This window comes from Bos javanicus, chromosome 11 (assembly GCF_032452875.1).
Source record: "Bos javanicus breed banteng chromosome 11, ARS-OSU_banteng_1.0, whole genome shotgun sequence".
Taxonomy (NCBI): Eukaryota; Metazoa; Chordata; class Mammalia; order Artiodactyla; family Bovidae; genus Bos; species Bos javanicus.
The window spans coordinates 98,740,814-98,765,125 of NC_083878.1; the positions used below are offsets into that span (position 1 = coordinate 98,740,814).

At 54.4% G+C, this 24,312-nt stretch overlaps 1 protein-coding gene and 1 pseudogene across 2 annotated transcripts; both read left to right on the forward strand.

Moving 5' to 3' along the window:
- Positions 1 to 3,014: 3,014 nt before the first annotated feature.
- Positions 3,015 to 15,801, forward strand: CERCAM (cerebral endothelial cell adhesion molecule). 2 transcript variants are annotated; one of them, XM_061433691.1, is made up of 13 exons: positions 3,015 to 3,103; positions 5,870 to 5,980; positions 6,130 to 6,247; positions 6,936 to 7,070; positions 7,208 to 7,412; positions 10,674 to 10,793; positions 11,111 to 11,187; positions 11,276 to 11,382; positions 12,454 to 12,586; positions 13,874 to 14,001; positions 14,185 to 14,388; positions 14,768 to 15,020; positions 15,294 to 15,801. In XM_061433691.1, the coding sequence occupies exons 2-12, from the start codon at positions 5,907 to 5,909 to the stop codon at positions 15,018 to 15,020; spliced, it is 1,554 nt and encodes a 517-aa protein (XP_061289675.1). In that variant the 5' UTR covers positions 3,015 to 3,103; positions 5,870 to 5,906; the 3' UTR covers positions 15,294 to 15,801. The 2 variants fall into 2 exon arrangements, with proteins under 2 accessions (XP_061289675.1, XP_061289674.1); XM_061433690.1 differs by lacking the exon at positions 3,015 to 3,103 and adding an exon at positions 3,724 to 3,920.
- LOC133257879 (small nucleolar RNA SNORA70) lies at positions 5,068 to 5,162 on the forward strand (annotated as a pseudogene).
- Positions 15,802 to 24,312: the final 8,511 nt, after the last annotated feature.

Below are 24,312 nucleotides of genomic sequence, written 5' to 3' on the forward strand. Positions count from 1 at the left end.
GAGAGAGAGGCACTTATCATCATGTCCCCAAGCTGGAGGGAGGCCACTGGAGTGGGAGCTGGTTTGGAGGAAAGACTGGAGTTCTATTTTAGACAGATGGGTCCTGGTAGGAAGTGGAGAAGGCAATGGCAACCGACTCCAGTACTCTTGCCTGGAGAATCCCATGGACTTGGGAGCCTGGTAGGCTGCAGTCCGTGGGGTCGCTAAGAGTTGGATACGACTGAGTGACTTCACTTTCACTTTTCACTTTCATGCATTGGAGAAGGAAATGTCAACCCACTCCAGTGTTCTTGCCTGGAGAATCCCAGGGATTGGGGAGCCTGGTGGGCTGCCGTCTATGGGGTCACACAGAGTCGGACATGACTGAAGCGACTTAGCAGCAGCAGCAGCAGCAGCAGGAAGGGGAGATACATGTCAGTTTTGCAGAAAGAAGGAGTGGTGTATGAGGTCAGGCATCAGAGGGAGCCTTCTTGGATGAGGAGGAATTCCACTGGGGGAGGGGCCAGGAGGATGCAGGTCTTGGCAGCAGCAGTTTGGCTGGAGAAGACTTGGTGTGTGTCAAGCAGGGAATGAAGGTGGAGAAGTGAGACCAGAAGCAAAGCATGGGTCACACCCCCTTTTCCAGAGGTTTGGAGGAAAGGAGAGAGATAGGGCTGCCACTGGGGGCCAGCAGGCAGCTGACTGTATTCATATTTTAAGTTGGGGGAGCTTTAAGTCCTTTGGAACGTTGAAGGAAGGATCCAGAAGAGAGGAGTGTTGGTAATCTAGGAAGGGCAAAGGGATGGCTTTTTTTTGGAGTCCAAGGATGGTTCTGAGACAGGGGTGCTCTTCCGTGATAACAGGTGGTGAGAGAAGAGACTGGTTTGGCGGCAGGGGGTGGAAGGTTTGGAAACTGGAAATGAGAGTTCACAGGTGATGGTTTCTCTCTCTCTCTTTTATTTAAAAAGAATTATTATTATTATTTTTTTTTGGATCATTGTTGCCGCGTGGGCTTTTTCTCTCGTTGCAGTGAGCAGGGGCTCCTCTCTAGTTGCGGTGTACGGGCTTCTCATTGCAGTGGCTTCTCTAGTTGCGGAGCACGGGCTCTAGGGCGTGCAGGCTTTGGTAGTTGCAGCTTGTGGGCTCCGCAGTTGTTGCTCCCAGGCTCTGGAGCACAGACTCCACAGTTGTGGCGCAAGGGCTTAGTTGGTCTGTGGCACGTGGGATCTTCCCAGATCAGGGATCGAACCTGTGTCTCCTGCATAGGCAGGAGGATTCTTTACCACTGAGCCACCAGGGAGGCCCCCCTCACTCTCTGAAAGATATTTATTTGGCTGCCTGGGGCCTTAGCTGCGACAGACACGCAGGCTCTTTGTTGTGGCTAGTTTTCTTTGTAGACCTAGTTTTGCCTGGAGGCACGTGGGATCCTAGACTCCCACCAGGAATCAAGCCCAGGTCCCCTGCATTGGAAGGCAGACTGGTAACTCTGGACCACCAGGAAGTCCAAGGTGATGGCTTCTCTTTTCTCCAAGAAGGGCAGGGAGATTTTCACTGGGGTAGGGAGAGGAGAGTGAGGGCGTCAGAAGATCAAGCTGGTGAAATACCACTGGGGCGGCAGGGGGAGGGTGGGCAGGAGCCCAGGGAAACTGAATTGTTGGGCTCAGTGCAAGGCCAGTGGGGAGTGGAGATCGGGAGTGTGCCCCCAAACGAAGATGGCTATAGGGTTTTTCCAGGGAGGAGTGATGGGGGGTACCTGGGGCAAGGGAGTTAGTGACTGGCTGGACCACTGTGGAAACTGGGAAGAGAGGTGAAGTTTGGAGGGGTCAGTGCACTGGGAGAAGAAGGACGACTTGAGGTGAGGGGAGAATCAGGAAGCCCCTGTGACTAATAGCATAGGCAGAAGCTCTGGGATAACCCTGGGGTGGGTGAAGCAGGGGACGCTGCTTTGCTTTAGAAGAGAGTATCTTAGGGACTTCCCCTGGCAGTCCAGTGGTTGGCTCCTTGCTTCCAATGCAGGGGGTGGTATGGTTTCAGTCCCTGGCTGAGGAACTAAGATTCCACACGCTTTGCAGCGCGGTTTGGCAGTGGGCTTCCCTTGTGGCTCAGCTGGTAAAGAATCCACTGGTAATGCGGGAGACCTGGGTTCGACCCCTGGGTTGGGAAGCTCCCCTGGAGAAGGGAAAGCCTGCTGCTGCTGCTAAGTCGCTTCAGTCGTGTCTGACTCTGTGCGACCCCATAGACGGCAGCCCACCAGGCTCCCCCGTCTCTGGGATTCTCCAGGCAAGAACACTGGAGTGGGTTGCCATTTCCTTTTCCAATGCATGAAAGTGAAAAGTGAAAGTGAAGTCACTCAGTCGTATCCAACTCTTAGCAACCCCACGGACTGCAGCCTACCAAGCTCCTCCATCATCCAGTATTCTGGCCTGCAGAATTCCATGGACTGTATAGTCCATGGGGTCGCAGAGTCGGACACAACTGAGCAACTTCCACTTCACTTCACTTCTAAGCCACCTCGAAGTCACTCAAGTTGCGGGTGGGGATAGAAAGAAGCAACCATGCAAGGGGAGGGACTCATTTACCCATGATGTTTTGGGGAAGGGACCACAGGCCTTCCATCGTGGGGCCACCTGGGTGAGGGGCTGAATGGAAGGAGAGCCTGTCTTCCAGCCCCAGGAATTCTTCTCCCCTGCCAGGCTCCATGCATAGAATTAAAGTGCATTCACGCACTCAAGGAATCCTTGCTAGATGGGCGCTATTACAGCCCAATTCTACGCAGGAGGCCCTGAGGCTCAGGAGAAAAGTGACCTACCTGCCTGAGGTCGGTGGCAAAGGAGCTAGACCCACCACTGGTGCCTCCAGGGCCCTCCTTTTCCCTAAGAGAGGCTGGAGACTCAGCAGGGGCCTCAGGACCCCGACTCTGACCAGACACCGGAGTCACCCTGCTTTGGAGGGGGGGTCTGGGACACCGTGAGGGGGCCGTGTGGTGCCCCTTGTTCTACACTCAGTCTAAGAGCAGGCTTTGCTCTCCTAAAGGCCCGGAGCGGTGCTGGTGCTGGCGACGGAGGCGAGGACGATGACGAGCGGGAGACGCCAGGCTCGGACCGCGGCAGGATGGCACGCCCAGGTCAGGGGGACCACCCCACCTCCCCTCACCCCTTCGCGGGTCTGGCTCTGCGAAGTTCTGTCTGGACCCGCTAGAGGGCGCCCGGGGACGGGGCGGCCGAGGGGCCGGGAGCCCGGGAACCCGGGAAAGGGCCGTGGCGGTGTCGCCGGGTCCGCACGCAGCTCAGGTCCGAGGGTCGGACGGATGGCCAGGCAGTACGGATTCAGGGGCGTTGAAGGAATCCGTGAAGCCGGATTCCGGGGATTGCACGCCTCAGAGGGGAGTCGTAGTCGAGTATTCTGAGACGCCACGGAGGGCTCGGAAGCCGTCGCCCCACGACTCTCCAGCTGGGAAGAGGCTGCTCCCGGATCGCGTCTGGGGCGGGTGTCCGGGCCCTGGTCCTGCGATGCCCCGGGCCGAGAAGAGGACATCTGAGAATCTATGGATAGGGATGGGGAGGGGAGTGGGAGCCCATTCTTGGGAGGGGGTAGTACATCCCCCCACCCCACTCCTAGCCCGCCTCGGCCCCGCCCTGGGCCCAGGCCCCGCCCCGGGCCCCGCCCCGGGCCCAGCGGCACCGCCCACTCCCCTCGGCGCGGCCGGGAGCCCCGGGGGCCGCCGCCGCCGCCCGAGCGCCCGCCATGCGCGCTGCCCCCGCCGCCCCGCTGCTCCAGCTGCTGCTCCTGCTGGGGCCGCGGCCCGAGGCTGCGGGAGTCGCGGAGCCGCCGCTGCCCACTGTGGTCCTTGCCATCTTGGCCCGCAATGCCGAGCACTCACTGCCTCACTACCTGGGTGCGCTGGAGCGGCTGGACTACCCCAGGGCCAGGCTGGCCCTCTGGTGAGATAGACCCTGGCGTTGGCACCCACTGGGCATCTACCCCCCCAACCCCACCACCGACAGCCTGGGCTCCAGCTGGCCCCATCTGCTCCCTGCCCAGACACCACCCAGACAGGCCCCTCCCCTCGCAGACAGGCCCTCCAGCAACCCGAGCCCCCTGGCGGGTCCCCTTGTCCCCTTGGCCCTGCAGACTGACCTTGGAGGCCTTGGGTTGGCACAGGGACCCCCATCCCTCATTCTGGCCTCTGCTCCTCCTTCAGGACCTCCTCTAGGTGTAAGTTGGGCCCAGCCCCTCTTGCTCCAGCCCACCAGAGCTGAAACTTAAGCCTTGGGACCTGGGGTTGGCCTGACAGAGTGGAGCCAACAGGAGCAGCTGGCGTCCCCTGGGGCCCTATGTAGCAGAGTTCAGCAGGCCTGGGAGTTCCTGGGGAGCCCGTAGGGGTGCTCTCAGCCCTGGGCTCCATGCTGCTCTTTGGGGGGATAGTGTCACACCCGATTCCCCTTCCCCAGGCTGGTTCCAGCCTCTCTCAGAAGAGGGTCTGAGTCCTGCTGGCCAAGGGCAAAGCCCCTTCCTGCCATCTCTCCCCCTAGGTGTCCCCACAGGGCCCTGGAATTAGAGGCCACAGTCTGTGGAAGCCAGAACAGGGAGGAGTCCCAAGCTGAGGCTGGGGATAAACTGAGAGAAGTGACCAAACTACCCTCCCCAACTCACCAGAATTGGGCTGGGGGTGGAGTTGTGGCCTGGGGAGGCCGCCCACAATTGCCAGTCCAGGAGTTTAGTCAGTTCCCACCCCCAAAAGACTTGACACGTAGTTAGTCTTCACTTCTGGAGACTTGGCTTAAAGGGGCAGCATCACCGAAAACCTGGGCTCTTGGCTAAGGTCCCCTCGCCCAGCTCTGTCATGAGAGCTCCTTCCGAGAGGCTGTGCTAGGTGACCTTGGAGCTCAGGCCCATCAGGTCTTCTCAGGGATGCTCAGAGTGTGGTTTGGTCCTTATTACAACTTCCTGGTGGAGGGAAGCAGCAGCTCCTCTGTCCAGTCCTAACTCAGAGAGGGGAGAGGACTAACCTGAGGTCACACAGCAGGGAAGGAAGAAAACCAGGGAATATGGCAGGTGTGTTCCTCAAAGTTGAGGTTCTTCTCATCTTTCAAAATGTATTTGAGTGGCTGCAGACAGCCTCCTGGGGAGCATGTGCAGCCTGTTGCCTATCCAGGTTGCCTTAAGGAACCCTGGAGACAGCCCTTTCCAGTGGACATTCATGACTGGCAAGCTGTCCCCAAATCTAGGCTTCAGACTGGTAAGTGTGGCAAAAAGCCCCAGGACACAGTGGCCAGGGTCCACACTGGCCAAGTCGTAATGCCTGTCCATACCAAGCTTCTGAACAAGGAACATGTGACTGAGGCCCTCCATAGGGCCAAGTTCAAGTTTCCTGGCCGCCAGTCGATCCACATCTCCAAGAAGTGGGGATTTACTAAGTTTAAGGCTGGTGAACTTGGAAACATGGTGGCAGAAAAACAGCTCATCCCGATGGCTCTGGGGTCAAAGACATCCTTCCTTCTGGACAAATGGCAGGTCTTGCACTCATGAGAGCCTTGGCACTGTCCCCTCCTTACTCATGCCCACCAATAAATCCTAGTTGCCTGTACAAAAAAAAAAATGCATTTGAGTTCTGTCACCTCAGCCCCTGAGCTTGCCAGGATGGCTTTTAGTTACAGAGGGCGAACGTGAGCCCAGAGAGGGTCTGGACCTGCCTGGGGTCACACAGTGGAACACAGACCTATGATTGGGACCTGGCTGCCCACCTTCCTCTGTAGCACACCTACCTCCTCCACTTCCAGGAGAGGCCAGTCCTGCAGGGGTTGGTGCTCCGGGGTTAAGGTTGCCTCAGGGTTTGGTCCTTTGGTGGCTGTGCTATCCCTCCCCCACGCTTCTTCCTCTGTGTCCCCAGGTGTGCCACGGACCACAATGTGGACAACACTACAGCGATGCTACGGGAGTGGCTGGCTGCTGTGGGCGATGACTATGCAGCTGTGGTCTGGAGGCCCGAGGGGGAGCCCAGGTGTGGCCTGAGGGCAAAGGTTCTGGGGAAGATGGGCAACAGGTGCAGCCCAGAGAGGGAAAGGGACAGTTCCGAGTCACAGCCTCCAGGCCAGGGCTCTGACTACACGTGCCTCCCCCATGGAACATCTAATCTCTTTACCACCTCAGGTCCTACCCAGATGAAGACGGCCCTAAGCACTGGACCAAAGAAAGGCATCAGTTCCTGATGGAGCTGAAACAGGAGGCCCTGACCTTTGCCAGGGACTGGGGGGCAGACTATATCCTGGTAAGAAAGCCTGGCCTACAATCGGGCTCCCCACAGGTGGTGGCACCTGTCTTTGACAGAAATCTGGGTGGAATTTAACCATCTGTAGCCTGGACCCTTCAGCTAGCAACCTGGATCAAAATCCAGATCAAGTATTGAACTGGGATCCCTTTGCTTGAGCTCAGACTCTGTACTAAGCCTGGATCCCTGAGACAGACAGAGCTCAAGGTGTACACTGAGACTCAATCCCAGAGTATAGAGTATAACTCAGTCTCAGAGTGTAGAGCCCAGAGTATTATCTGAGCCTAGTTCCCTGGACCAAAGATCAGGGTTGTTGTTGTTCAGTCTGCTAAGGCTAAGTCATGTCTGACTCTTTGCAACCCCATGGACTGCAGCACGCCAGGCTTCCCCTGTTCAGAGGAGATCTGAGTAGGTCTTTGAATTTCCTTCCTAAGGCTTCAGATAAAGTTCTTAGATCAGCAACTCAGGCATAAATCTCTGGACCCAGTCCCTGAGCCAGTGCTCCAGACTAGATTCTTGGTCCAGAAACAGATCTTCTGATTTATAGGTTAGATCTCTCTGAGGGAACCCCATTGGATTGTGGGAGTTATCCTGGGTCCCTGGATATCTGGAGGGATCCCACTCGGTGAATCCTTGGGATGCTGCTGCCCAGACAAGAATGAGGCCTGTGACATCCGCCTCCCCACAGTTTGCAGACACAGACAACATTCTGACCAACAACCAGACGCTGCGGCTTCTGATCGAGCCGGGGCTGCCCGTGGTGGCTCCGATGCTGGACTCTCAGACCTACTACTCCAATTTCTGGTGTGGAATCACCCCCCAGGTATGGCCGGGGACCCAGGCCTCGGGAGGCTTGAGGTCTGGGAGGAGGGACGTGGAGGGTAGCAAGCCCCAGCTGGGGAGCGGTGTGCTGGGGATGGAGGGGTGCCCTCTCACCGCGCCGGGCCACGCCTTCCCCAGGGCTACTACCGCCGCACTGCCGACTACTTTCCCACCAAGAACCGCCAGCGCCGGGGCTGCTTCCGCGTCCCCATGGTCCACTCCACCTTCCTGGTATCCCTGCGGGCTGAGGGGACGGCCCAGCTGGCCTTCTACCCACCTCACCCCAACTATACCTGGCCCTTTGACGACATCATCGTCTTTGCCTATGCCTGTCAGGCTGCTGGTAAGGTCAGCTTTTGTTGAGCCTTTTTTCGAGGTCTCTGGGCCTTTGCACATGCTGTTCCCTCTGCTCTGCACGCCCTTCCCCACTCCACAGTTTATCTTGCTAATTCCTAATTGTCCTTTGGGTCGTAGGCTTTCTCGGGCCCACTGCCCCAGTAGGTTAGATGTCCTTCTGGCTGTGCCCACCATGGCACTTGCATGTATTCCTTCATTAGGCAAATATTCATGGGACACCTACCAGTGCCAGGAGAAGGCAATGGCATCCCACTCCAGTACTCTTGCCTGGAAAATCCATGGACGGAGGAGCCTAGAAGGCTACAGTCCATGGAATCGCGGAGGGTCAGACACGACTGAATGACTTCACTTTCACTTTTCACTTACGTGCATTGGAGAAGGAAATGGCAACCCACTCCAGTGTTCTTGCCTGGAGAATCCCAGGGACAGGGGAGCCTGGTGGGCTGCCGTCTTTTGGTTCGCACAGAGTTGGACACGACTGAAGCGACTTAGCAACAGCAGCAACCAGTGCCAAGGGCTTCCCAGGTGGCACTAGTGGTAAAGAACCCGCCTGCCAATGCAGGAGATGTAAGAGACACAGATTCGATCCCTGAGTCGGGAAGATCCCCTGGAGGAGGGCATGGCCACCCATTCCAATATTCTTACCTGGAGAATCCCAAGGACAGAAGAGCCTGGTGGGCTAAAGTCCATAGGGGTGTAAAGAGTCGGACACGACTGAACAACTTAACACACATGCACCAGGTGCCAGGCACCAGGGAGACAGTGGTGATAAAATCAGGTGGTCCTGGACTTCCTGGATCCTCCAGTCCAGTCAACCAAAGGATCACACAAATCAGTGTCAATCACAATGACAGGAAGAAGAGCTTCTTGATCATAGGCATTCTGGGAGCTTAGACTGGAGTTGACTTGGTCTCCAAGGAAGGCTTCCTGGAGGATGTAATCACTGGGACTGAGATCTGAAGTATGGGCGGGCGTTAACAAGGCAAACAGAGCAAGATGGAGCATTTCAAGCAACGGGACCAGCAGATGCAAAGGCCCTGTGGTGGCCCGGGACATAAAAAGGCAGGCAGCTAGAGCACAAAGAGGGGGCATAGTGCAGGCTGAGGCAGGAAAGGTGGGCAGGGGCCAGCTTGTGGGGACTTGATGGGCAAGCATCTGGCCATCAGCCTGTGAGTGTCAGGCAGCCATCAGAGAATCATCCAATTGGACTTGAACACTGAAAAAAGAATCCTTCTGCTGCGGGTGTTATTTTTAAGATGAAAGTTACAAGGAAGTGTTTGGGTTTGGGGAATTCCCTGGTGGTCCAGTGGTTAGGACTCTATGCTTTCACTGTCGAGGGCACAGGTTCAGGCTCTGGTCAGGGAATTAAGATCCCGCAAGCCACGCAGCATGGCCAAAAAAAAAGAAAAGAAATGTTTGGATGTTTGGGTTTGGATCGGATAAACCACAGTCCTGGGAAGAACTGAAGTTGAGAGCAAGACGGAGATGCTGCTGTTGGCATAAGAACCTGGAGAAGGCAGCAGAGAATGTGGCTCACGGTGTGCGCTGATGGGTGGCGAGAACATGAAGGCTGTCCAGTGGGTGGGGAACTTTGCTCAGGGTCAAGGTGAATCAGAAGTGACGATTCAGTCAGGAAATGCTGCACCTGGGCAAGCAGTGTGTGAGGACTGGCCAGGGAGAAGGGTGTCGTCATCATCATTTTGTGCACCAATAGGTGACGTCTACAGTGCAAACGTGCAGGAAGAAAAAAGATCTTACCAAGTGCAAAACGTGAGTGAAGGTGAAACAAATACATGGACGAAAAATGAGAAGCAGCACGGATATTTTCTTTATTTCCTTTTTCTTGCCACACTGGACGGCTCTTGTGAGATCTCACTTCCTCAACCAGGGACTGAACCCAGGCCACGACAGTGAAAGCACAGAACCCTCACCACTAGGCCGCCAGGGAACTCCCTGTTTCCTTATTTTTTCATTCCTGCCTCTACTTGGGGCTCATCTGGTAAAGAATCTGCCTGCAGTGTGGGAGACCTGGGTTCGAGCCCTGGGTTGGGAATATCCCCTGGAGAAGGGAAAGGCTGCTCACTCCAGAATTCCATGGACTCTTGGAGTGGCAAAGAGTTGGACACGACTGAGCAACTTTGTTTGTTCACCTCTACTTGAGTGTCAGCTGCTGTGTACTGGTCAGTGGTTCAAAGGAATTTAGTGAATGATTTTGTAAAGTTTTTTATTTATATGCAGATATGCAATTTTTTTTTTTTTTAGCATCATATGTTTATTTATTTTTTGGCTGCATTGGGTCTTAGTTTTGGCTTGCGGGATCTTTTGTTGCAGCGTATGGGCTTAGTTGCCTCACGGCATTTGGGATCTAGTTCCCCAACCAGGGATCAAACCTGCATCCCCTGCACCGGAGGGTGGATTCCCAACCACTGGACAACCGAGGAAGTCCTGCGAACGGGGATTTTGTCTCCATCATTCGTGCTTCCAGCCCCTACACTCTGCTGGGCTGTGTACTCAGTGCTGGGCCTGGAGTTGACTTTTCAACAGACACCGTGTTATGAGCAAGCTCCGGGATGGACAGGGAGGCCTGGCGTGCTGCAGTCCACGGGGTTGCAAAGAGCTGGACACGACTGAGCGACTGAACTGAACAGACTGACTGACCGACTGACCTGCCCCGGAGGATTCACAGTCTGTAGAACACAAAGGCTAAATAAATGATTATAATAAAGATTACAAACACTGAAGGAATTAAAAAAAAGACCACTCTGGTTGCCAGGTGCAGGACAGCGTGGCAGGGGCCGGAGAGGGGGAGGGGTTAAGTGTAGGGATCTGGGCCAGAGGTGATGGTGCTGGATTGGGTGAGTGGGATGGGTAGAGGCGTGCGAGATTTAGAGGGTGGAGCAAGGCCCCATGGCATCGGGTGCCCATAGCCAGATGGAAGTTTGACCTGCTTCTTCCTCACTTTAATCCTCTGAGGGCAGGGATGGTCTGTCTTGCTCACCACCATCGCCCCTGCCCCCAGCTGGTGCCCTGGAGACATCTGTTGGATGAACATATACCATCCCGGCAGAAAGGTCCCTAAGATGTTGTTTGAGCCAAGCCCTATCTCCCTCCAACCCCACAGATGGGGACACAGGGTCCCAGAGAGGACTCCCGTGGTGGGTACCGGTAGGACTGGGGCCCACACCTGCCGTCTGGGTTCCGAGAGCCCCGCCCTGCAGCCCAGCACTCGCTCGGCCTCTCTCCGCAGGGGTCGCAGTCCACGTGTGCAACGAGCAGCGTTACGGGTACCTGAATGTGCCCGTGAAATCCCACCAGGGGCTGGAGGACGAGAGAGTCAACTTCATCCACCTGATCCTGGAAGCGCTGGGTGAGGCTGCCAGCCAGTGTTGTCCCTCCTCCCCATCACTCCCCGCCCCTCCCACGGGCCCCTTCTCCTTGGCCCTGGACCTGGCTGGGCAGCAGGCAGGGCTGGAGTCACAACTTCCCCTTCAAATCATTCCCTGACTCCGGGCAAGTCACCTTCCCCGCTGAGCTTCAGTCTGCCCCTCCGAACAGCAGAGGCAGGTGGAGTCTGTAATCTGCTGGGCATCCTGCCAAGGGGGCGGGAATGAGGGGGGCCTGGGATGCCAGGGTGCCACTGACTCTAGCCAGTGGGGACTCGTGACAGTGGGCTTTCCTCTGCAGTGGATGGGCCCCCGATGTGGGCCTCGGCTCATGTGTCCCGGCCCCCAAAGAGGCCCAGCAAGATGGGGTTTGATGAGGTGAGTCCTCCCGGCCTGCAGGACTGGGGTCAGGAGGCGGGCTCTCCCCTCCACCCTCAGCCTCCTCCTGCCCCCCTGCCTCCTCCAGGTGTTTGTCATCAGCCTGGCCCGCCGGCCCGACCGCCGAGAGCGCATGCTGACTTCACTCTGGGAGATGGAGATCTCTGGGCGGGTGGTGGACGCTGTGGATGGCCGGTGAGGCTTCCGGGATGGGGACAGGGCCCTGTGCAGTGCAGGGGGCCCAGGGTGGCCTGTCGGGGCTCCCTGGGGGTGGGAAAAGCAGACGATGGGTTGAGTTTCCTGTTCCAAGGAGTATTCAAAGAGAGCCTGAGTCATTGTGTCTCGGGGAGCCCAGGGCAGACAGAACAGGACAGGGGCCTTTCCTCAGCCCACCTGAGGGAGGAGGGTGCAGTGGTTAAGGCCCGGGGTCTGGAGCTCCTGGGCCTGGTCACCAGCTGTGTGGCCTCCGGCAAGTCCTCCCATCTGTCAGCCCTGCTGCGGAAATGGCGAGGAGCTGCCTTCCTCTTAGGGGCTTATAAGGGTTTAGTGAAGATTTCTCCAGGCCCTGACACACTGTAAGTATCCCAGAGGTTAATGGGGTCTTCATTCTGATTATCAGGGCTCTTCCTTTCCCTCCTGAACCTAGATCCCTGATGGGTGGGGTGCGGGAGCAGGCCGCTCACGGCCCTCCATGTCCACCGCTGCTGGCTGCATGTGCTCGTCTGCTGGACCACGGAATGTCCAGCCTTTGCTTGGGCCCCTGCCTGAGAAGTGTCTGCCCTTCATCCTGGGTGTCTCCTCCTCAGACTGCCCGGCTCCCCTTAGGATGACCCACCCCACCCAAGGCAGCTCCAGCCCCCTGGTCCAGTCATGATGACTTCAGACCGCATGAGGCAGTAATCAGGCCTCCTCCCTCCCAACTGGGAATCTCTGGTAGTTCAGCAATAAAGAATCTGCCTGCAATACAGGAGACCGCTTGCAGTACAGGAGTCTTGGGTTCGATCCCTGGGTCAGGAAGATCCCCTGGAGAAGGAAGTGGCAACCCACTCCATATTCTTGCCTGGGAAATCCCATGGACAGAGGAGCCTGACAAGCTACAGTCCAGGGGGTTGCCAAGACTGGGACATAACTTAGCAACTAAGCCACCACCACCGCCACCTCCTTCAAACCAGACTCCAGTGTGACGGTCCCCAACTTGCCCAGTGCAGGCGGCCCTGGGTGGGTCTCTGGCGGGCACCCCTGACCCTGTGACACCGTCTCCCTCAGGATGCTCAATAGCAGTGTCATGAGGACCCTCGGCGTGGACCTGCTTCCCGGCTACCAGGACCCCTACTCGGGCCGCACGCTGACCAAGGGCGAGGTGGGCTGCTTCCTCAGCCACTACTCCATCTGGGAGGAGGTGAGGACCCTGCCCCCTCGGCCCACACCCTTGGGGAAAGCAGGGCACCCCCTCCCACTCATGGCTCCATGCCAGCACTCATGTAACTGGTGGGTGGCGGAGCATACTCATGAAGACCCGGGCGGCAGCTGTCAGCCTCCTGTGGGCGCGAGCCTTACTGTGCTGAGCCCGCGGTATGCACTGAGCGCCGGCTGTGTGCTGGGACGGCCTCTGCTCCAGGAACACAGAGGCGAACGCGAAGAATGCAGCCGCGCCCTCCTGGGGCAGAGGGACCAGAGCAGGGTGCACAAATGGAGAAAGAACTGTTTACCCTGGTCCAGGGAGGTACCGGCTGTGTGAGGGTGTGGACAGGCCTGGCCTCCTGGCCTCCGGTGGGGTCGGCGTGGGCCTCACTGTTGACGGGCAGGGAGAGGAGCCTTCTCAGCAGAGGAAGGCAGTGCAGGCCCAAACCCCTTGGCCAGGCAGCCTCGGCCTAAGGCTGGGGTGGGAGTGCCCAGGAGAGGTCACTGCTTGGACTTGGCCCGAGAGGACCAGGGACAGGACCTCCGAGGGGCGCCCCCTCCAGAAAGTGAAGCACAGACACCTTCCTTGTTTTCATTTTCTACTGTTGCTGAAATAAGTTGCGTGTGAGTTGCTATTTCTATTTTTCTGAACTGAATGCTGCCTCTGAATGGATCGAAGGGTCACCATTTATTGAGCTGATTTCATGCTCTTCTCATACCTCCAAAAATTACAGAAAGCATTTTTTTCTCAGGGTGCTGGAGGGCTAGGGTCTCTCCCCAACCCCAGCCCAGCCTCACTTCTTTGAGGAGGTGGAAGTGAGGCTCAGGAGGCGGAAATGAAGAGCCCGGCTCTGTAACGCATCAGATGCAGGCTCAGATCCCAGCTCGGCCACGTCCGGGCTGGGTGTCCTTGGACTATCATGGGGTCACTTCCCGGTGTCTCTGTCTCTCTCCTGCCTCCTGAGGGTCCCTGGAGACAAGCCCTGTGGCCCCTGAGATGAGGCTGTGCTCAGGACTGCAGCAAGGGTTCTGATTTCTCTCCTGATCTGCTTGGAGGGCAAGACTGGGAGCCTGAAGGCCCTTGAATACTAGAGCCAGGTGTTGGGGTTTCAATCCCCAGGCCATGGGAAGCCCCAGCAGGCTTTGGAGCAGCTGAGCGACATAGCCAGGGCTGAGCACTTGGCCTGTAACTGAAGCCAGGAGTGTCTGTCAGTGTCAGCCAGGTGGGAGGGGACGACAGCCCAGGTCTAAAGAGCCACCCTCCCACCCCCACCTTGTGCCTCAGGTCGTCACCCGGGGCCTGGCCCAGGTCGTGGTATTTGAGGACGATGTACGCTTTGAGAGCAATTTCAAGGGGCGGCTGGAGCAGCTGATGGAGGAGGTGGAGGCGGAGAAACTTCCTTGGGACTTGATGTAGGCAGCCCGGGGCCCCAGGGGCCAGGGAGAAGGGTGGGCCTCCCGGGGTCTGCCTTCTCCTGCAGGAAGCCCTGGCCAGCCCTCGCCCCGCCCTGGGCTTGGCTCTGTAGATGGAGTTGGGGACAGGGAGGACCCTGGGACATCAACAGTGATCCCTGGGACCCCTGGTGTCACCTGCAGCTACCTCGGCCGGAAGCAGGTGAACCCCGAGGAGGAGGCAGTTGTGGAGGGGCTGCCGCACCTGGTGGTGGCCGGCTACTCCTACTGGACACTGGCATACGTCCTGAGCCTGGCGGGTGCCCGCAAGCTGCTGGCCTCCCAGCCGCTGCGCCGAATGCTGCCTGTGGATGAGTTCCTGCCCATCATGTTTGACCAGCACCCCAAGTGAGCTGCAGGGCAGGGTCAGCCCATCCTCAGAGCCCACCTCAGCAGGTAGTAAGTCTCCTCACTGGGCAGCTGGGGAGACTGAGGCTGGCAGGGCTGAGCCACTTCCGGTCACCAAGGAAGAGCCCAGCTTAGCCTTGGCATCGGCCCCACCTCTATGTGAATCCTGTGATGCCCTGTGGTTTCCAGGCAAGCGATTTTTCTATTCGGCACCTCAGTTTCCCCATCCGGAAAATGGGGATAAGAGAAATGCCACCTCAGGATTAGATGGGAAGGGCGGTCAGGTGCTTTGGGGGTGAGGTGCCTGGCTCCAGGCTGGCATGGGTCTGGGGTGGGACAGTTCACCCCAGCCCCCCTGAGCCCCCCTCCCCACTCCCAGTGAGCAGTACAAGGCACACTTCTGGCCACGGGACCTGCAGGCCTTCTCAGCCCGGCCCCTGCTCGCAGCCCCCACCCACTATGCGGGGGACTCCGAGTGGCTCAGCGACACCGAGACATCCTCGCCCTGGGACGATGACAGTGGCCGCCTCATCAGCTGGACTGGCTCCTACAAGACCCTGCGTGGCCCCCGCCTGGACCTGGCAGGCGGCAGCGGGCACAGCCTCCGTCCGCACCCCCGGGATGAGCTCTAGGTGAGGGCAGGGCCTCGGTCTTCTCTCCGCATCGATGGCTGATTCTTTTTGGGTCTCAATTCCCCTTCTCAGTGTTCTCCTCTCCTCTCTTTCTTTCCGTGGCTTTGCCTCTGTTTGTGTCTTTGTGTCTGCCTTTCTCTGTCTACCTGCTCTCTCTCTCTAAGCCCGTCTCCATCTCTCTGTCTCTACTATCTCTGTGTCTGCATCTCTCTCCGTCTCTCTCTATCCAACTCTAATTTTTTTCTACTCCTCTTTCCTCTCCTGTCCCACCAGGGCTAGACGGTGACTCCAGAGGCGCGCTCGGGAGCAGACCACAGCTGTCCAGGGGGCACAGCAAGAGCCGCCCCCAGGAACCACAGACCCAGTAGAGACCTGGCTGCCCCCTTGGGCATGGCCTCTCTGCCCTCTGGACCTGTCTTCCATCAGGAGAAACCACTGAGATGGGTCCCCTTCCCCCAATGCCACGTACCACAAGGGCAGGGCTCATAGGCCCTCTTCCTTGCCAATCTGATTCAGGGCCTCAGGTGGAGTGAGGAAGGGAGGCCCCACCCCCCCAGCCTTCAGCGTCAAGCTGGGCAGACCCAGGAGGTGTGCCCCCGATGAGGACCCAGCTGCGGTGACCCCTCTGCCCCCTTCTACCTCGCCATCAGCTCCCTACCCAGCTTATCAGCTGGGTCTCACCTGCCACCCTCTTGCCTGGCCAGTAGGAAGTGCAGGGAGATGGGAGGAGGACCTAGCACACAGTAGGCCCTCAATAAAAGCTGGCTGGTGTTGCACTTTATACTTTTTAACTCCTGGCTGAGCCTCTTTGCATGTCCTAAAAGGGCTGGGAGGGGGGAGGCGTTCCCTATCTGTGGACGAGCAGGTGGAGAGACAGAGAGGAGAGGGCGGCCTCGGAGAGGAATCAGGTGATTTGGCATCGCCTCCTTAGCCTGCTCATTGGTAATGGGGCAGTGGGAGCAGAAGTACCTCTTGGGCTGGGTGGATAAGAAGGAGCTGGAGCTGGAGCCCAGCCCGCAGCGAGTATGTACCCACTGCGGCTGGTGTGGTCATCGCTGGGCTTGCCTTGCTGGCCAGGGTGGGCCCAGGCCAGACCCAGGGCCGCCGGGGCCCCGCTCCCTGCCTTTGGACATTCCCCTGTTTAGTTGGAACCCCTCTCCTGGGAGTGGCAGGGGAGGTCCAGGGCTCCCTTCCCGCCCTGACCAGTGTGGCCACCAGAGGGTGGCAGTTGGAGGAACCCGGACCTTGTGGTGCCAGGGCGCCCTCTGCTGGTTTGGTGCCAACAATGGGAAGGGCGCATACCATGCTTGCGTGCTAAGTAGCTTCAGTCGTGTCAGACGCTTTGCGACCCTGTGGATTTGTATAGCTCGCCAAGCTCCTCTGTCCATGGGATTCTCCAGGCAAGAATACTGGAGTGGGGTGCCGTGCCCTTCTCCAGGGGATCTTCCCTACCCTGGAATCGAACCTGGGTCTCCTGTGTCTCCTGCGTTGGCAGGTGGCTTCGTGACCACTAGCGCCACCTGGGAAACCCGTGGAAGGGAGCCTGGGGCATCTGGAATCAGCCCATTGTCCTCTGGGTTACCCACAGCAGCTTTAACTTGCGCTCTCCTGCTTGGAAACTGCCGGCCTTCCTCCCTGCCCACCCCTGTAGGGCCCAGCAGTGGAGACTCTGTAGGGTCTCTGGTGCCTGCACGCAGGCAGCCGGAAGGGGTGGGGAGTGGTTCCTTGCCTTGGCCGCAGCCTCCATGAGTGCAGACCTCCCTCCGGCGTTGCAGTCTTCAGGTGTCCTTCTTTGGAGGAGCCCCTGCCCCCATATCCTGCCTTGGCTTGGTTTGTGTAAGCCCTCCTGGCAGAGTCAGTCAGGCGTCCCCTGGGGGCTGGACTTTCCCTGTCAGTCCCAGGGATGAGAGCCCGCTGGCCTGGTTTTAGCCCCAGAGCCTGGCATGGCTCTGTGAAGGACTTAGGGCCAGAGCCGTGGAATCGATGCTTTGTTCATTCCAAGACCAGAAGCTGTTGATTCTGGATGGCTATGACCTTGACTAAGTTGCTTCTCCTTTGCAGGCTTCAGGCATCCCTTTCATTCATTAACATGAACTTTTTTTTTTTTTTTTTGGCTGCCTAGCTTGTGGGATCTTAGTTTCCCAGCCAGGAATTGAACCCGAGCCCTCAGCAGTGAAAGCTCGGCATCCTAATCACTGGACCACCGGGGAATTCCCTAAAGTGAACATTTATAGAGGACCCTCTGTGGGTCATGTTTAGCTTCTAGGGATACAGTGGTGAATACAAAGTTCCCAAAAAAAATCACTGACCTTGTAGACTTGACATTCTAGTGAGGGGGACAGATACAAACAGAGAAGTAAATATTGCAGGGTGGTGAGTTCTACAGAACAAAATTAGGAAATATCAAGTATGATCGAGACATGAAGAACAAAGACTTGAAGAAAGGGGACAAGCTATGGGGATATAGGAAGGAAGACCATTCTAGGCCAAGGGGGAGCATCTGCAAAGGTCCTGAGGCAGGAGTGGGCTTCCCAGGTGGCTCAGTGGTAAAGAATCTGCCTGCAGTGCAGGAGACCTGGGTTCGATCCCTGGGTTGGGAAGATCCCCTGGAGAAAGGAATGGCTACCCACTCCAGTATTCTGGCCTGGAGAACTCCATGGACAGAGGAGCCTGGTGGGCTACAGTCCATGGGGTTGCAAACAGTCGGACATGACTGAGCGAATAACACTTCACTTTCACTGAGGCCAGGAGTGGGACTGGCAGGTTTAAAAGAAACCAAAGGGGTCAGTGTAGCTGGAGCAGAATGAGCAAGGAGGAGCCAAGGCCTGGACGTGCGGAACCAAGGTTGGGGGCCAGAGCAGGAATGTCCTTGGTGGTCATTTTGGCTTTTATTCTGAGGTAACTTATATGCAGAGGACATCATAAGAAACGCTGGGCTGGATGAAGCATGAAGCTGTAATCAAGATTGCTGGAAGAAATAACCATAACCTCAGATATGCAGATGACACCACCCTTATGGCAGAAAGTGAAAAGGAACTAAAAAGCCTCTTGATGAAAATGAAAGAGGAGAGTGAAAAAGTTGGCTTAAAGCTCAACATTCAGAAAACAAAGATCATGGCATCTGGTCCCATCACTTCATGGCAAATAGATGGGAGAACAGTGGAAACAATGGCTGACTTTATTTTTGGGGGCTCCAAAATCACTGCAGATGGTGATTGCAGCCATGAAATTAAATGACGCTTACTCCTTAGAAGGAAAGTTATGATCAACCTAGACAGCATATTAAAAAGCAGAGATATTACTTTGTCAACAAAGGTTCATTTAGTCAAGGCTTTTCCAGTAGTCATGTATGGATGTGAGAGTTGGACTATAAAGAAAGCTGAGCACCGAAGAATTGATGCTTTTGAACTGTGGTGTTGGAGAAGACTCTTGAGAGTCCGTTGGACTGTAAGGAGATCCAACCAGTCCATCCTAAAGGAAATCAGTCCTGGGTATTCATTGGAAGGACTGATGTTGAACCTTAAACTCCAGTGCTTTGGCTACCTCATGCGAAGAGCTGACTCACTTGAAAAGACCCTGATGCTGGGAAAGATTGAGGGCAGGAGGAGAAGGGGACGACAGAGGATGAGATGGTTGGATGGCATCACCAACTCAATGGCCATGGGTTTGGGTGGACTCCAGGAGTTGGTGATGGACAGGGAGGCCTGGCGTGCTGCGGTTCATGGCGTCGCAGAGTTGGACACGATTGAGCGACTGAACTGAACTGAAGGGGTTGAAAACCCCATGAACAGAGATGCCTGGCAGGCTACAGTCCATGGGGTTGCAAAGAGTCAGACACGGCTGAGTGACTAACACTAAAGCAGCAAGCAGTCGGGGGGTTTGAGGCAGTGCACGTGTGTTCAGTCACTGAGTTGTGTCCGAGTCTGTGACCCCACGGCCTGTAGCCTGCCAGGCTCCTCTGTCCATGGGATTTCCCAGACAGGGATACTGGAGCCGGTTGCCACCTCCTCCAGGCTGAGGCAGAGAATGATGCAATCTAATTTTTATTTTAATGTGAATACCCTGGCTCCTCTAATGAATTGTAGTTGGGTCCAGGGTAGAAATAGGGAGATGGGTTAGGAGGCCATCGTAACAATCCGGGGGAGACATGATGGTGCCTCAGACCAGGGTGTTTACCAGGGGTGGTGAGAGGCACCTCCAGCAGACACCTGTGGACCACAGCGGGGAGCCCCCCACTGCCGAGTCTAGTCAGGGTCAACCCCACTGTGGTTCTTCCACGTTGTCAGTGAACCCTTGGACTGGATCGCTTTCAAGCTGTTTGCAGGCAGAGTTTCAAAGACAGCCAAAAAAAAAAATCTTGCGTGCTCAGAGCACTGGGGAGATACTGTTTGGTTGCAAAGGTCCTGCTTTCACAGAATTCCAGGATTTATGTGTCATGGTGGTGACTTTCCAGACTATCGTGGCACTGGTGGGATCCAGCTACAGGAGAAATTCGATGAGACTTTCACCCTGTAGCACATGGGTCCTGGCATCGTGTCTGGGGCAAATGCTGGACCTGACGCAGCTGGTTCCCGGTTTCTCATCGGCACTGCCAAGGCCGCGTGGCTGGATGGTGAGTGTTGTGGTCTTTGGCAGGTGCAACAGGGAGCGTGAAATGGTGTGGCAGGCGTGGAGGCTTCTGGTTCCAGGAATGGCAAGACCAGCACAAAGCTCACCGTTGCTGTCTGTGGACAACTTGAATACACCTGGCTCGTGTTTTATCCTGAGCATCAGCCCTTTCCTTCCATGACTCAGGAGAGCATTGCTCACCGGTATCTTCTGGTGACAGCCTATGATCTTTGGGCTTTTGCTGCAGTTCCTTGAGTTTCATTATTTGTCTTTCCCTCCTCCAAGTCTAGCTGGATTTCAGAGTTAAGTTTATGATTAGGAAATAAAATCTAAACAACCACAAAAGAAAGAGACAGATTGAGCATGATGTCATGGTTTTGGAACCAGATTATTGGAAGACTGGTACTGCCATCAGCTGAAATGGAGAAAACTACAGAGTGACGGGGGAAGAGCTGGACTGAAGCTGGTCTGGGGATCGTTTATATCAATTTTTTAAAAAATTTAAAAGAAATAGGAATTTAGAAAGATGGTAACAATGACCCTATATGCGAGACAGCAAAAGAGACACAGATATAAAGAACAGACTTTTGGACTCTGTGGGAGAAGGTGACAGTGGGATGATTTGAGAGAATAGCACTGAAACGTGTATATTTCCATATGTGAAATAGATCAGCAGTCCAAGTTCGATGCATGAAACAGGGCACCCAAAGCCGGTGCACTGGGACAACCCTGAGGGATGGGGAGGGAGGCGGGAGCGGGGGTCAGGATGGGGGACACGTGTACACCCATGGCTGATTCATGTCAATGTATGGCCAAAACTACCACAATATTGTAATTAGCCTCCAATTAAAATAAATAATTTTTTAAAAACTTCAGAACATTGTTGTTGGCTGTGCGGGGGTCTTCATTGCTGTGAGGGCTTTTTTCCGTCGCGTTGAGTGGGGGACTACTCTGTAGTTGAGGGTGCACAGGTTTCTCACTGTGGTGGCTCCTCTTGCTGTGAGCATGGGCTCTAGGGTGCTCGGGCTTCTGTGGTTGTGGCTCCCGGGCTCCAGAGCACAGGCTCCGTAGTTGTGGCGCACGGGCTTAGTTGCTCTGATGCACGTGGGATCCTCTCGTATCAGGGATGGAACCCATGTCTCCTGCATTGGCAGGTGGGTTTTTTACCACTGAGCCACAAGGGAAGCTGTTATTTTATTATTTTTTTAATTTGATTTATTTTTGGCTGTGCTGGGTCTAATATCCCTCATGTTGCACAACGTGGCCAAAACAAGGAAAGTTTCACACACACGATTTCATATGATTCCATAACCCTTTTCTGTGGACAGAGGAGCCTGGCGAGCTACAGTCCATGGGGTCACAAAAAGTTGGACACAACTGAGCGACTAACAGTTTGGGGGCTTCCCTGGTGGCTCAGATGGTAAAGAATATGCCTGCAATTCAGCACACCCAGGTTTGATTCCTGGGTCAAGAAGATCCCCTGGAGAAGGAAATGGCTACCCACTCCAGTATTCTTGCCTGGAGAATTCCATGCACAGAGGAGCCTGGTGGGCTACATTCCATGGCATTGCAAAGAGTCAGACATGACTGAGTGATCAACACTTTCACTTGTCCCCTCCCTCATCCCTGTACTGCCCCTTCCCCTTCCTTCTCCCTGCTAGTAACCTCTAGTTTGTTCTCTATGTCTGTGAGTCTGTTTCTTGTTTTATTCACTAGAAACCACAATCAGAGAAAACTAGCCAATCTAATCACATGGGCTACAGCCTTGTCTAACTATGAGGCGTGCCATGTAGGGCCACCCAAGACGGACGGGTCACAGTGGAGAGTTCTGACAAAATGTGGTCCACTGGAGAAGAGAATGGCAAACCACTTCAGTATTCTTGCCTTGAGAACCCCATGAACAGTATGAAAAGGCAAAAAGATAGTACACTGAAAGAGGAACTCCCCAGGTCGATAGGTGCCCAATTTGCTACTGGAGATCCGTGGAGAATTAACTCCAGAAAGAATGAAGAGACTGAGCCAAAGCAAAAGCAACACCCAGTTGTGGATGTGACTGGTGACTGAAGCACGGTCCAATGCTGTAAACAGCAATATTGCCTAGGAACCTGGAATGTTAGGTCCATGAATCAAGGCAAATTGGAAGTGGTCAAATGGATGGCAAGAGTGAACGTTGACATTCTAGGAATCAACAAACTAAAATGGACTGGAATGGGTGAATTTAACTCAGATGACCATTATATCTACTACTGCGGGCAGGAATCCCTCAGAAGAAATGGAGTAGCCATCATGGTCAACAAAAGAGTCCAAAATGCAGTACTTGGATGCAATCTCAAAAACGACAGAATGATCTCTATTCATTTCCAAGGCAAAGCATTCAATATCACAATAATCCAAGTCTCTGCCCCGACCAGTAATGCTGAAGAAGCTGAAGTTGAACGGTTCTATGAAGACCTACAAGACCTTTTAGAGCTAACATGCAAAAAAAGATGTCCTTTTCATTATAAGGGACTGGAATGCAAAAGTAGAAAGTCAAGAAACACCTGGAGTAACAGGCAAATTTGGCCTTGGAGTACAGGATGAAGCAGGGCAAAGGCTAATAGAGTTTTGCGAAGAGAATGCACTGGTCATAGCAAACACCCTCTTCCAACAACACAAGAGAAGACTCTACACATGGACATCACCAGATGGTCAACACCGAAATCAGATTGATTATATTCTTTGCAGCCAAAGATGGAGAAGCTCTATACAGTCAGCAAAAACAAGACTAGAAGCTGACTGTGGCTCAGATCATGAACTCCTTATTGCCAAATTCAGACTTAAATTGAAGAAAGTAGGGAAAACCACTAAATCAAATCCCTTATGATTATACAGTGGAAGTAAGAAATAGATTTAAGGGACTAGGTCTGATAGAGTGCCTGATGAACTATGGATGGAGGTTTGTGTACAGGAGACAGGGATCAAGACCATCCTCAAGAAAAAGAAATGCCAAAAAGCAAAATGGCTGTCTGGGGAGGCCTGACAAATAGCTGTGAAAAGAAGAGAAGCGAAAAGCAAAGGAGAAAAGGAAAGATATACCCATTTGAATGCAGAGTTCCAAAGAATAGCAAGAAGAGATAAGAAAGGCTTCCTCAGTGATCAGGGCAAAGAAATAGAGGAAAACAATAGAATGGGAAAGACTATATATCTCTCCAAGAAAATTAGAGATACCAAGGGAACACTTCATGCAAAGATGGGCACAATAAAGGACAAAAATGGTATGGACCTAACAGAAGCAGAAGATATTAAGAGGTGGCAAGAATACACATGAGAACTGTACAAAAAAGATCCTCATGATCCAGATAATCACGATGGTGTGATCACTCACCTAGAGCCAGACATCCTGGAATGTGAAGTCAAGTGGGCCTTAGGAAGCATCACTACCAACAAAGCTAGTGGGGGTGATGGAATTCCAGTTGAGCTATTTCAAATCCTGAAGGATGATGCTGTGAAAGTGCTGCACTCAATATGCCAGCAAATTTGGAAAACTCAGCAGTGGCCACAGGACTGGAAAAGGTCAGTTTTCATTCCAATCCCAAAGAAAGGCAATGCCAAAGAATGCTCAAACTACCGCACAATTGCACTCATCTCACACGCTAGTAAAGTAATGCTCAAAATTCTCCAAGCCAGCAACACATGAACCGTGAACTTCCAGATGTTCAAGCTGGTTTTAGAAAAGGCAGAGGAACCAGAGATCAAATTGCCAACATCCACTGGATCATGGAAAAAGGAAGAGAGTTCCAGAAAAACATCTATTTCTGCTTTATTGACTATACCAAAGCCTTTGACTGTGTGGATCACAATAAACTGTGGAAAATTCTTCAAGACATGGGAATACCAGACCACCTGACCTGCCTCTTGAGAAACTTGTATGCAGGTCAGGAAGCAACAGTTAGAACTGGACATGGAACAACAGACTGGTTCCAAATAGGAAAAGGAGTACGTCAAGGCTGTATATTGTCACCCTGCTTATTTAACTTATATGCAGTGTACATAACGAGAAACGCTGGGCTGGAAGAAGCACAAGCTGGAATCAAGATTGCCGGTCCAGTACCCTTGCCTGGAAAATCCCATGGGTAGAGGAGCCTGGTAGGCTACAGTCCACGGGGTCGCAAAGAGTCTGACAGGACTGAGCGACGTCAGTTTCACTTTCCTCACCTCCTACTCTTCTCTGTCTATAAAAGAAACTGGAATTCAGACCCAGATAAGATGATACACTGGGGCACTAGCCTGCCATCTTCTAGGACGCCTAGCTTTCCAAATAAAGTTGTATTCCTTGCTTCAGCAAAAAAAAAAAAAAAAAAAGATTGCCAGGAGAAATATCAATAATCTCAGATATGCAGATGACACCACCCTTATGGCAGAAAGTGGAGAATTAAAGAGTCTCTTGATGAAAGTGAAAGAGGAGAGTGAAAAATTTGGCTTAAAGCTCAACATTCAGAAAACTAAGATCATGGCATCCGGTCCCATCACTTCATGGCAAATAGATGGGGAAACAATGGAAACAGTGGCTGACTTTATTTTGGGGGGCTCCAAAATTACTGCAGATGGTGACTGCAGCCATGAAATTAAAAGACACTTGCTCCTTGGAAGGAAAGTCATGACCAACCTACACAGCATATTAAAAAGCAGAGACATTACTTTGCCA

Coding starts and splice junctions, on each gene's coding strand:
- CERCAM (XM_061433690.1), top strand. CDS start 3,724: ATGCGCGCTGCCCCCGCCGCCCCGCTGCTCCAGCTGCTGCTCCTGCTG. Junction 11,383..12,453: donor GTGGACGCTGTGGATGGCCG/GTGAGGCTTCCG, acceptor CGTCTCCCTCAG/GATGCTCAATAGCAGTGTCA. Junction 14,389..14,767: donor ATGTTTGACCAGCACCCCAA/GTGAGCTGCAGG, acceptor CCCCACTCCCAG/TGAGCAGTACAAGGCACACT.